A 12714-nucleotide genomic window follows, 5' to 3' on the forward strand; every position below is an offset into this window, starting at 1 on the left:
GCTTGGGGCTGGTAGAGTGAAATGATTTGCTAGTCTGCTTTAAAAGCAGTGGCCTGAAGTTCATTGCTCAATTTGAAATAATTGTGATAATTCCTCCCCTGCTGCCCTTGTCAGATTTGCAGCACATGCTTCATTCCTGCTTAAAGGAAAGGAAAAGCTCTTCTGGTCCAGGGCTTGCAATTCCAACAGTTTGAGAAACAGAACTGGTTGGGGACTGGTGTGGGATTGAATGCTGGCACCCACTGCCCGGAGAAGGAAGGAGACATTGAGTCAGAGTCAGGGATCTGCATAGACTTGGGCAGATGCTGCTTTGTGTAACTTCAGCAAAAAGAAATAAAAATTGTTCACTTAATGGTGAGATAGTTGAGGAAAGATTTTCAAAACCACATTAACTATGAAGCCAGGATCTCCTGATGTTTTTCTTTTAGTGCAACTGAATGCATGAGGATAATTCAGTATGTTTTTTAAGATCCTGTCTGTTAACTTCCTTTGTAACCCCCTGTGACACCACACCATGGCATGGGTTGGGCAGAGGATGAGCATACCTGTGCTCACACATGGTGGAGGCTGGGAAAGAAACTTCCTGCCAGCAGTGTGTGCATTTGGAGCTCCAGAGTGCTGAGTGAGGCACCCAGTGAGAAGCAGCAGGGTACAGTGCATTTGGGATGATATTCAGAGATGTGTCTGTCCTCTGAGCTCAGTTCCAAGCCATGGCAGACATTGACTTTTTCTCCTTGCTGAAATTGCAGGTGAGCATGTTGGGGAAAGGGTTTGGAGATGTCGGGGAGGCCAAAGGCAGCAGTACCACAGGGTCCCAGTTCCTGGAGCAGTTCAAGACAGCCCAGGCACTGGCTCAGCTGGCAGCTCAGCACACCCAGCCTGCTGGGAGCACCACTGCTGCTTCCTGGGACATGGCATCCACCACACAGACCTCGTCTCTGGTGCAGTACGGTAAGGAGGAGCAGCAGCTCCCAGAGGGGAGGGAATGTGTTCCCCAAGAACTGCAGGGAGCAGCTGTGGGAGGGATTCAGCTGAGGATGTGCTCACAAGTTGGAAAGCAGCCTTCCCACTACTGCTGTGAGGGCACCAAAAATCTAAGGGCTGTGGGAATTTAGGTTTCTAAACTGCAGATGGGTTTTGCATTGAATGTAAACTCTTCATGGAGTTTAGCTGGGAAAATTAAAGAGAGCTGTGGGTGAGACTAAAATGTAATAGTGTGTGTCTCTCCCTGTTCCTTTTATACTTGGAACAGTTGAATCTGTCATTCCAGACAGTTTTAGGGCCAGGGATCTGATGTTCATGAGCCTCTCAGAGTGTGCAGAACTTCCTGGTGTAAAGCTGTGCCAGAAAAAGTTCTGGAAGAGCACCTCTGGAGAATAGCTCCCAAATATGAGACTTGTCAGTCTCTTCTCTCTGCTGAACTCTTATCTTTGAAGAGAATTTTAAGGGGATTTGCTGTTAAATGCCAAGAAGTAACTCTGTTGCTGGGCTGGCATGAGGGAATAAACAGGTATTGAGAGGCTCTTTTCAGATGAGAAGCTGAGTTTTGCTGTGGTTGAGTGCCATGTCATTTCCTTCAGCTTGTGCTTTTTATAGGGAAATGGCTCTGGTTCAAATCTAAGCTGAAGAAAAACTGAGCCCTGTCCTAGTGACAGTCAGTGTTGGCAGCTTCTGATCTTCTCAGACAAGAAACCTCAGAGGAGAGTCACAGAGAATAGGAGTTGATTTTGAATAAACTGTGGAAAGGCTTAGTCAGAGGAGGAAGGTGGTGCAAAGACCTGAGGGTAGGCAGCCCCAAGCAGTGATGTTGCTTGGAGATACCTCAAGGGCGAGGCAGTGGAATGCAGGACTGTTAACAGAGATGGGAAGGAAGTGGCCTGCAGGACTGATATGCAGTGTCTCCACACGAGGGACTCTGGAGCCCAGCTTTTCTTGGAGAATGGAGGACTTCTGCCATGCAAGCTGGCTTTGTCCTGTAGGGATGGTGGAAGCAACTGAGGGAAGAAGGCCTTAAAAAGGCTTGGCATTGATGGTAGGGAGAGTGTGAGGCTGGGAGCAGAGATGCTTAAGTTTTCTGCTCCCTAACAAGTTTCAGGATGAAACATAAAGGAAAAGGATTTATTTTTCTTGCTAAGTGTCAGAATTTGATTTCTTTTTTAGGAAACTAAACCCTGCTAACTCACCTCTGTCTTGTCTCATAGATCTCAAGAATCCAACAGACTCTTCCGTGCATAGTCCCTTCACCAAGCGTCAGGGCTTCACATCAACTTCAACCATGATAGAAGTGTTCATGCAGGAGAAGCAGCCTGTGGTGACTGCCTCCACAACCACACCGGCCCCTCCATCCTCACCACTGCCCAGCAAAACCAATCCAGTTCCCCAGATGTCTCCAGGCTCCTCGGACAACCAGTCCTCAAGTCCCCAGCCAGCACAGCAGAAGCTCAAGCAGCAAAAGAAAAAAGCATCGTTAACATCAAAGGTGCAGTGGTGGGGAAGGAGACAACTGAGTTGTGTTAGAGCTGCAGAAATAACCATTTGGGCTGCTCAGGGAAGGTCTGGGCTTGGCCTTCCTCTTGTTAGAATCACAGAATCACAGGGTTGGAAGAGACCTCTAAGATCATCGAGTCCAACCTATGCCCTAACACCTCAACTAGACTATAGCACCAAGTGCCATCTCCAGTCTTTTTTTAAACACATCCAGAGGTGGTGATTCCACCACCTCCCTGGGAAGAGCATTCCAGTACTTTATTATTCATTCCAGTACTTTATTAGTTAGCACTGAGTGCTTGTGGGGGTGATGGAGTTGTGTGCCTGCCTGGGTTGAACAGTGTAATTCAGGGGCTGCAAGCCTATAACTGCCATTGTGTGCAGGGAAACGAGGGTAATAAAGTCATTCTCTGGGCTAATCCCTGGGAATGATTGACCCGTTCTATTGTTCCTCCCTTGCAGATTCCTGCACTTGCTGTGGAAATGCCTGGCTCCTCAGATATCTCAGGGCTAAACCTGCAGTTTGGGGCGTTACAGTTTGGTTCAGAGCCTGTTCTTGCTGAGTATGAATCGACGCCCACAACCAGCGCCGCCGTTAGCCAGTCTCAGAGCAGCCTCTACACCAGCTCGGCCAGGTGAGCACCAGGAGCCTTTAATCCAAGGAGGAAGCTTTGAGAGTTGGTCCTGTGGACTTGAGTTGTCGTGCATACTAGTAGACCCTTTCTGACTGTGCTTTGGTCACAAAGGGGGGACAATGTATGCAACAGCAAAGCACAAGCTGCCAGCAGACTCATAGGGCAGCTCTGTGGCTCTTTGGCCTGTGGCACTTGCACAGAAAATTGTTTTTCTGCTAGCCTTAAACTGTGTTGTTGAAAACACAAATGGGGAATCCCCAGCACAACTGCTCCATGTCTCTACTGAGCAGATTCTGAGTGCTTTGTCCTTCTTTTTGCCTGGCAAACTGGGACACAGTGGAGTAGGAGCATCATTTGTGATACTGTGTTTGTTTTCTGTTGGGCTGACCCTCAGTAACTGGCCAGTGCTTTGAGTACTGGGACCTGAGTGGTGGCAGCTCATGAAGCGTTGCCTAAGGCACAGCAGTGTGTGAGGCAAGGCTGCAGCGGGATGTCCATGGCTGGGCTAGCCCTGCTCTCTGGGCATGCTTCTTGGCTTGGCTGCTTCATGTGGTGCATTTATACTGATGCTTGGGGCTTTTTATCTTGAGTATTTGAAGTGAAGAGCCCAGTCTGGGCCAGCAGCTTACAGCAGGGCTGTTTCAGAGGAAAATGGAGGAACGGAGGAACACTTTTTTTTTTTTTTTTCTTTTGTAGTGAATCTTCATCCACAATTTCGTCCAATCAAAGCCAGGAGTCTGGTTACCAGAGTGGCACAATACAGACAGCAACATTTACCTCCCAGAACAGTGCTCAGGGACCACTGTACGAACAGAGATCCACCCAGACGAGGCGATACCCAAATTCTATCTCCTCTTCGCCCCAGAAAGATCTGACCCAGGCTAAGGTAAGAGAACAGCTTTGCTCACCCATTGTGCTGAGTGAGCCTCACATGTGAAGTGTCTTGGGGAAAGCTGAATCAAAGGGTTCTGTGATCCTTCAGCCTCACTGTGTGGCTCGTGGGCTCTGATGAGAGCTCTCTTGTGGCTGCTGTGTTTTGTGCCTGGACCACTGGGGTTAACAGCAGTCAAGGTGATTGCAGGGCATGTGTTGTGTCATGTACCCTGCTAGAGGGGCATGCAGACAAAGAATTTTGTTTTATGTTACGGATTTGGTTCTTGTATGCTGCACACCAGCTCAGTAATGTCAGGTTTGGCTAATGAACTTGGATTGAGAGTGTTGAAGCAGTCTAACTACCAGCAGCAGAGAAACTTCTTGCACTGATTTCTCCCATATACACTTGGGCACCACGCTGGCATGGGGCTGGACCTTGGGACTGACCCAAACACAGTCTGGTGACACATGCTGGTAGCAGAACATTTTCGTAACTGTGCAAGGGAGTGTGAGAGAGAGGTGACACTAGCTCTGCCTCTGGAAATCCATGGCAATAATGCCCAGTACTTCTTTTTTCTCTTCTTCTTCAGAATGGTTTCAGTTCTGTACAACCCACGCCATTACAAACCACACAGGCTGTTGAAGGTAAGAGTCTTGCCAGTACAGTGGATGTTCTGTATCTCTTGTGCTCCTGTTCTCTGCTTTGAATGAGAAGTTTTATCTAATAGCAAGTCCTAAGGACGTGCTAATAGCAAGTCCTTGCTGGACTAATTGCTGCCATTCAGATTACTTTTTTGCCTCAAAACATTCAGCTTGAGATCCTTGAAGGTTCACCTATGACAATAACTTACTCTGCTTTGTGTGTGGAAGGCACTTCTCTGTAGGTCTTGAAGCTCTTTGCAGAGCCACTGGTAGTGTTGGAGTAAAGTGAGCCATAGAACACAATCATAAGTGTATAACTGTTTGGCAGCACTGAGGGGAGCCCCAAATCTCCCAGCTCCTCTTGCTGAGCACTTGCTGATCCTTGCCTTTGTGTTACCCTCAGCCAGTAGCTGCCCTTAACCCTAAGCTTTTGTTCTCAGGTGCTACGGGCCCTGCAGTGAAATCCGACTCCCCCTCTGCTCCCAGCATTGCCCCTCTCAACGATGGGGTGTCTGCATCGTCCCTGCTGACAACAGCCAGCCAACACTCAACAGCTCTGAGCAGCCTGAGCCACAGCGAGGAGCTCCCCAGTACAAGCACTGCCCAGCTCAGCAGGTGAGGGAGTGAGGGGTGGATTCTGAAGAAGCAGAACTAGAAGCAGGAATCTATAGCAGACATCAGGGTCTGTCTCATGCAGTGAGGAAGACTAAGATGACTCATCCCATCCAAGCAGATGGGAAATGGGATGGTGCTACTGATGTTGGCTCTCACCTTGGTGTGACAATGTTTTATTTCTCTTCCTGTCAGTGCATTACCCACCCAGCAGAACAGTCTGTCCTCATCCACATCCTCTGGGCGAACATCAACTTCAACCCTTCTGGTGAGTCTGGGTAGGATCTCTCACTGTGTGCCCCATTTCTGCTCAGCTTGGGGGGGGTCTGGGGTGCCTGACCTTGGGGCTGTGCTTGTGGCAGGAGCTGCCAGGCTGCTGGCTGTCCTGCTGGAGTCTGGATGTTGTGTGGAGAGAGACAACAGGGGGTAATGTCAGAACACTGCACACCTGTGGCTCAAGGCTGTTGACACCCTGTCTGTTTCTGACTGAGCAATGCCTTCTTTTGATCCTGTAGTAGCCCTTGAAGGTGCTGCAGAGTCACAGCCACATGTCAGAGCAAACTGGTAGCTGATGCAGTGGAACCAAACATCTCTACTGCTGGAGTTCTTGCAGTACAGTTCCTGGGCATTGGCTTTTGCAGCAGAATAAATCACCCTGCTGCAAATGTGGTGTCAAGCCCTGCTCTGCTCCTCAGACAGATGAGTTGGGATGGAACCATGAGAGAGGTTTGTAAGCATTAGGGATTGGCTGCTGTCAGGACTTTGGACTTAAGCCACACTTACTGCAGAAACATCCAGATGCAGACAGAGGTGCATGATGTTCAGCACAGCGAATGTCCTGTGGTACCTGTGCACTTGGTTCCATCTGCCTGATCCCCTGACTCTCCTCCCTTCCTTCCTTAGCACACAAGTGTGGAGAGTGAAGCAAGCCTCCATTCTTCTGCTAGTACTTTCTCCACCTCCTCCAGCACGGTGTCAGCTGCCCCACCAGTTGTCAGCGTCTCCTCCAGCCTCAGCAGTGTCAGCAGCCTGGGCCTCAGCCTCAGCAGCAACTCCACAGTGACGGCCTCGACTCGCAGCTCTGTTGCAACCACATCAGGTACGGTCCTGGCTGCTACTGTACCAGAGAAGGGTGTGAGGGCTAAGAGAGCGAGCTTCTGCTGTTTGCTTCACTGTGGAACTTTTCCTTTCTCCTCCTCTTTCAGGAAAAGCCCCTCCCAATCTCCCTCCTGGAGTCCCACCGTTGTTGCCTAATCCATACATCATGGCTCCAGGGTTGCTACATGCCTACCCGGTGAGTGGAACTTTGCAGTGGTGTCCCAGCCCTCTCTGCAGCAGGGAGGGACACTAAAAACTGTGACATAGCCCAGCAGGACTGCCTTGGACAGGCAGAGTTTGGACCTGCTGTTTTTTTCCATGATTTCCATATGCCTGTGGGGGTAAATGTGTGTTGTGATCACCCCAGGGCAGAGTCTGTTCTTTGAAGCCTCTCCAGCCTTTTAAGAGCCCTTGGGCAGAGCACAGTGTGTGGAAGCACAGAGCTGTGTTAGAAATATGGTGTGACAAAGGGCACTCAGGGCAAGGGTAGCAACAGCCACAAAGTCTAGGGGTGTGTGTCACATCCTCTCCTAAAGGTGAGGATAGACTTCAGTTTTGGGATGATTTCCAGAGAAAAACTGTTGAGTGGCTTTATGGTCTGGAGCACTTTCCTTTGAGCAACTCACAGGAACTTCTGGTAGCATCAGCCTGCGTCAGGGCTCTGGCTGCCTGCACCTGATGGCTGCTCACTGGCTACTTCTGGCTTTCTCTCGTGTTTATCTAAATGTTTAATCTAAAATCCTTGTGTTGTCCATGTCCCCAATGTCATGTCTGGCTCTTTTTCTAGCCACAGGTGTATGGATATGATGACTTGCAAATGCTCCAGACGAGATTCCCATTGGTGAGTACTGCAGAATGACAAGGACATGCCACTTCCCTTGGTGCTGCTTGGGTAGAGACAAAGTCAGCTCAAGAGCTGGCAAAATGGAGTGCTGAGTGGATGCACCTCTGTGACAGCAGTGAGGAGTTAATCATTTGCTCCTTGGCACGTGGGGAGCTGCCTGCACGTGTTACTCATGCAGCAATGTTCCTTGTGGAGCCAAGGAGCACAAGTTCCAACAGCAGGGCTATTAGATATTCACCTCTGATCCATGACAGAGCCAGTGACTAAATACCTGATGAGAATGGGCTTTATTTAGCAACAGGACCTGTCCATTTTATTGTGAAGAGGGGGGGAAAGTCCAGCCAGTTTAAGAGCTGCATACCAGTAGACCTTATCTGGTTCTTCTTATAGCCAGATGAGGGGGATGGTACATGCTACAAAAACCTGGGGCTGCTGTAGGTTATGATCAGCCTGATGTGGCTGGTTGGACTGCAATTCTCAGACATATCTTGCAGCTGCAGTACAGAAATTCCTCTCTCCCAAATATACTGCTTTGCACTTTGGACAGAGCTGATAAATGCCTTCTTTTGCTTTTATTCATCAGGATTACTACAGCATCCCATTCCCTACACCCACCACACCACTGACTGGAAGAGATGGCAGCCTGAGCAGCAATCCATACTCTGGTAGGGAAAAAGACTGCTCTGATTCCCATCCCATCAGGGTTTGTGCTGCTCCTACCAGTGTCCTGTGTTTGTTCACTGCAGCTACCTCTGCGCCTGCACTGTGCTTCCTGCACTGCTTTTGGTTTGAAGCATGCTTCTCACAGCTAGATTCTTGCTTTCCCTTTGAGCATTTTGTTCTGATAGGTCTGATACTGGGAAGAGGTGGGCAAAGTAGGACTTAATGGGGCAGCTGAACAGAGAGTGAGGAAGGGCTGGCAGATTCTTCAAGGCCTACAACTGGGGAACTGCTTTCCAGGTGGTTGTGAGGCAGGTGGTAAGCAGTGCTTCTCAAGCACTGACAGTAAAAGTGGAAAGAAAAATACAAAATATGGAGAAATTAATTTTTTTTATATGGGACAGTCTCATGGGGAAAGCCGGTGAGAAATTTGGGACCTGTCAAACTCAAGCCAAGCACCCATTTGGGTGTATGACCTCACACTGACCTTGGTAACCTTGGTTAACACACTGCCAGTCTGCAGTGGGCAGTGACTGAGCTTTCATATGCTTTAGGAATTGTTGCACTTGGAGGTTCAGTCTTTTTCCAGCACCACTTCTCCTCAGCTTTGGCAGGAGCTGCTTTGTGTGGAAGTGCTTTTGCCCAGCTGAGGCTGAAAGGTCAGAGCTCTATGACCTTTCAACTGTGTGAGCCTTGAACAGGAGAGTGTGTTTGCATGGATGAGCCAGGCGAGTGCTCATCAAGATCAGAACAGGGAGCTTCCCCCAGCCCTGCAACCAAGCCCTGCACAGCCCAGGCAAGGATCTGAGTTGTGTTCAGTCCTGCTGGTGGTGCATGGAGAGGGACAGCTCTAACATCAGGCTCTGCTAGCAGGTTTATCCAGTGCCAGATTGTGGGCTTTGCTGCTGTGGCTTTCCTTTGCCTCTGTAGTCCTGTTAGGGCCTAGGAGCAATTAATAGCTTCACCTTATCAGTGTGCACAAGTCTGAGGACCACAGTCCTTGGGGGGAGGGGGATGTAACTGAAGTCACTGTTTATCAAAAGGCTGGCTCACCTTTGGGCTGAGTGGAAACGGGCCAGGATCTAACTAACATCTGTTCTTCACTCTCACCTCCTCTATTTCAGGTGATTTAACAAAATTTGGCCGTGGTGATGCCTCTTCCCCTGCTCCTGCAACAACTCTGGCTCAGCCTCAGCAGAGCCAGACCCAGACCCACCACACCACGCAGCAAACGTTCCTGAACCCGGCGCTGCCTCCTGGCTACAGTTACACCAGTCTGCCATACTACACAGGGGTACCAGGGCTCCCCAGCACCTTCCAGTACGGGCCCGCCGTGTTCCCTGTGAGTTCCCCAGAGTCAGGGTGTGGGATTTGGGCAGAAGGGTGGCACAGCCTCTTCTCACTCTCTTCCTCTCTGTTCTGTAGGTTGCTCCTACCTCTTCCAAGCAGCATGGTGTGAATGTCAGCGTCAATGCATCAGCAACTCCTTTCCAGCAGCCCAGTGGCTATGGCTCTCATGGGTACAGCACTGGTAAGAGACCCACAAGAGCACTTTCCATCTTACTGGCTGTGATAGGGACTGCTCTCTTACAGCAGTAATAGAGAAAAAATCCAGGGATTCCACTCCCAAGGAGATTGATTATCCTTAGAAAGGCCTAGGATTGTTCTGCATCCAGGTCTGGGGCAGGTTTGGGGGTTACAGATCACTTCATGCCCTCCTCTGTGCCCCACAATCAGCTGTCTGGGCCCTTGGACTACTATCAGAAGCTTAAGCTGCTCAGTGGTTTGGTTTGTTGGTTTTTTATCTGCCTATATGTGATTAACAGAACAGCAATTGTTCTGGATTTGAACTTGTTTCCCACCAATGTTTGGCAGACACTTTCTAAGGAAGTGTCCTTGATTCAAAGATGCGGGAAGGTCATGAACCTGCTGCCTGTCTTAGTACTTGGTTGGTGTCTGGCTGACTTACACAGGGCTGCATATGGCTCTCTCTTCCAGTCTTTAAATTCCTTTTGTCTCTTTTTTTCACTGCATTAGAGCCCTTCAAGATGGTATTTTCTCTTCGAGAAGGTGTTTCAGCTTTGTACCAGGTCACCTGGTGCTGAGTCCTTCAAACTGCTTGCATTTCAGCACTTTTTCCAGGCATTAAATGATGGCTGAGGTGTCCTCTGGGCCACCCTTTTTTATGGACAGGCAACACCCCATGGGGCTTGTGTTGTCAGTCACTGCACCAGCCATCCCAGCCTACAGCTGAGTTACCTTTACATGCAATTGCTGGTTTTACACTGGAGGAGCTTTTGGGCTGTTCTTGTTGCTGTGCCACAAGCTGTGGGTTTGTTTCCCTGTCTGTCCATTGTGTTCTCCAGCTCTCCTCAGACCTGCTGTTTCCCATGTGTTTCTCTGGGTGGCAGCCAGCCCTTCAGCTGGTTTCTGGAGGCATTGTGAAACAGTGTGTGTCCAGAGCAAAGTAACGTATATGGGTGCTTTGCATGTGGCCATGCCCATGCCAGTCTGTCTGCAGATCTCTGACCACTGGAGCTCTCCAGCAGGTGTTAGCAGCAAGCAGCTCATGCTGACCCACTGGCTGCTGCCTAACACCCCCTGTCCCTTCCTTCTCCCCAGGTGTATCCGTGACATCCAGTAATACAGGCGTGCCAGACATCTCGGGCTCTGTCTACTCCAAAACTCAGGTCAGTGTCTGTGTGCTTCCTGCATTGCTGGGGGAGGAGAAGCCAGGCTCTGAGACACAGCCTCTCCGGGCAATGAGGTCTCTTCCCCTTGGATCAGACAGCCAGGGAGAAGGGAAATGCTTGACATTTCCCAGCTGACAGCAATTCCAAGCCCAGAAAGAGCCATGGGAAGAGACTCTTATCTGTTCTGTGTAGCACAGGCTGACTGTGGGCCTGTGACATGTAGAGATGGGAGGGGCACACTGCCAGCCTGGCTCCCTGCCCTTATTCTGCCTTTGGCATCTCCTCCTCAGCAATCCTTCGAGAAGCAGGGATTTCACACTGGAACCCCAGCAGCCTCTTTCAACCTGCCTTCAGCTCTGGGCAGTGGTGGCCCCATCAACCCCGCCACGGCGGCGGCGTACCCCCCCACCCCCTTCATGCACATCCTGACCCCGCATCAGCAGCCTCACTCGCAGATCCTCCACCACCACCTGCAGCAGGATGGGCAGGTAAGCAGTGCCCCTGGCACCTCAGCCCCTTGCGGGGCTATCTCCTAGGGCTCATGCTCCCCCTTGACTTCCCTGGTCCTTCTGTCCCTCCCTCCCTCATGCTCTGCAGCGGACACATGCAGCAACAGGCACATGCTCACACCTGCACATACACATAGGGCCAGTAGGAGGATGATGAGGTGAGGAGGAAGGCCTGGGGTGTGCTCTGCTAGGGTGGGTACTCAGCACAACCCCCCTGCTGCTGGGCTGCGCCAGCTATGGCCAGGTAGTGCCCCCTCATGCAGACACATCGGGGCACCCCAACCTCCCCCATCCTCAGAGGGGCAGCTCTGCAGGCCAGCACCAAAGGGGTTCCTCACCACAGCCACGACCCTGCAGGAGCTTTCAGGTCTAACCGTGGATTTCGATTGTCATAGTTTGTCCCTTTATTTTACATATCCTGGTACTGCAACAGCTCCCATATTTGCAGATGATACTGTGCTGCCAACGCCAGCAGGAAGATCAGGTAATGAACTCTCTGAAAATGCATTGCACTTGCTGTGGGCTCTGCCCCTGCCCCTAAGGCTCCCCAGGATCACGTAGCCCCTTCCTTCTCCCCCATGGCCCTGCAAGGCGAGGAGAGAGGCCCTCAGGCAGTATGTGCACACACACACAGAGCTGCGAGCAGACACAACCCACACCGACCCTTCCCCTCTCCTCTCTCCCTGCTGTCCACAGCCCTGTGTGTGCTGGCCTGGAGCAAGGTGTGCAGCCGAGGGAGGGTGCTGGGGCACAGCTGCGAGGTGCTGGAGGCTGCCCCAGTGCCAGGGAGCTGAGCTGGGCCCAGGAGGATCAGCAGCTGCCCAGAGCACCTGGCCAGGGGCCCAGGCGTGCCCGTGTAACCCCGTGGGGCAGGCTGGGGGTGCCTCCCCTGCACTCACCACCCTCTCCTCTGCCCTTTCCCGCAGAGCGGCTCCGGGCAGCGCAGCCAAGGCAGCTCCATCCCCCAGAAATCCCAGGCCAACAAGTCTGCCTACAACAGCTACAGCTGGGGCGCCAACTGAGGCCGGGCCCTCGGCACCGCTCGCTTCCGGAAGAGAATCCCAGTGCCCCCGATGATGAGGAAGGACCCCAGGGAGGAGAGAGCCCTGCGGCGGGGAGCGCCCGGGCCCCCAGCCCAGCAGGGCCCCGCAGGGCAGGCCGCAGGCACCTCTGCGTTGTCTGTCTTCAGCCACTTTCCTGTTGTATGTAATATAGAATTTGTATTTTTTCTTTTTTTTTTCCTTTTTTTTTTTTTCTCTCTCTCTCTCTCCGCATTCAGATCTGAACCGTTTGCCGTAGGGGCCTTTTTTGGTTTTTACTCCTTTCTATCCCCTCTCCCATCCAGCTGCCCCAGAATCTCTCAGATCCAAAGGAGTGGAAGCTGCGAGTCGCCTACAGCAAACCCCCTTATTATTAGGATTAAGACCAGTAATTGATATGAGCAGCATTGTAAGATTAATTAGTTGAAGTGTTTTTTTTGTACCGTGTTCTAAATTTAATGGATAAATGTGTCTTGTATATAAAAACAAAAACCCCATGCTGTCCTCTAGTTCTCTCATTTCTCCCCCACCCTGCCGAGGGGTCCCCCCTGGTATTTTATGTTTTCCATCTGCGTCCCTCCATCCTCATGGGCCCAGAGTGCAGGTCCTGCCCTGCTTGCA

At 51.0% G+C, this 12714-nt stretch overlaps 1 protein-coding gene across 4 annotated transcripts in view; it reads left to right on the forward strand.

The window, feature by feature from the left end:
- The window catches only part of UBAP2L (ubiquitin associated protein 2 like), a 29949-nt gene extending 17359 nt beyond the window's left edge, over positions 1 to 12590 (forward strand). For 3 of the 4 annotated variants that reach the window (XM_030965242.1, XM_030965244.1, XM_030965246.1), the window contains 16 exons: positions 750 to 951; positions 2202 to 2479; positions 2950 to 3122; positions 3819 to 4008; positions 4586 to 4640; positions 5078 to 5252; positions 5445 to 5517; positions 6153 to 6348; positions 6455 to 6543; positions 7135 to 7188; positions 7775 to 7856; positions 8976 to 9193; positions 9277 to 9382; positions 10474 to 10541; positions 10835 to 11032; positions 11980 to 12590. In XM_030965242.1, coding sequence (XP_030821102.1) covers positions 750 to 951; positions 2202 to 2479; positions 2950 to 3122; positions 3819 to 4008; positions 4586 to 4640; positions 5078 to 5252; positions 5445 to 5517; positions 6153 to 6348; positions 6455 to 6543; positions 7135 to 7188; positions 7775 to 7856; positions 8976 to 9193; positions 9277 to 9382; positions 10474 to 10541; positions 10835 to 11032; positions 11980 to 12075 — 2253 coding nt within the window. In that variant the 3' untranslated portion in view covers positions 12076 to 12590. The remainder of the gene's footprint in view (positions 1 to 749; positions 952 to 2201; positions 2480 to 2949; positions 3123 to 3818; positions 4009 to 4585; positions 4641 to 5077; positions 5253 to 5444; positions 5518 to 6152; positions 6349 to 6454; positions 6544 to 7134; positions 7189 to 7774; positions 7857 to 8975; positions 9194 to 9276; positions 9383 to 10473; positions 10542 to 10834; positions 11033 to 11979) is intronic. The other variant, XM_030965243.1, reaches the window with a different exon arrangement.
- Positions 12591 to 12714: the final 124 nt, after the last annotated feature.

Source organism: Camarhynchus parvulus, chromosome 25 (genome assembly GCF_901933205.1).
Source record: "Camarhynchus parvulus chromosome 25, STF_HiC, whole genome shotgun sequence".
In the NCBI taxonomy this organism is placed as follows: Eukaryota; Metazoa; Chordata; class Aves; order Passeriformes; family Thraupidae; genus Camarhynchus; species Camarhynchus parvulus.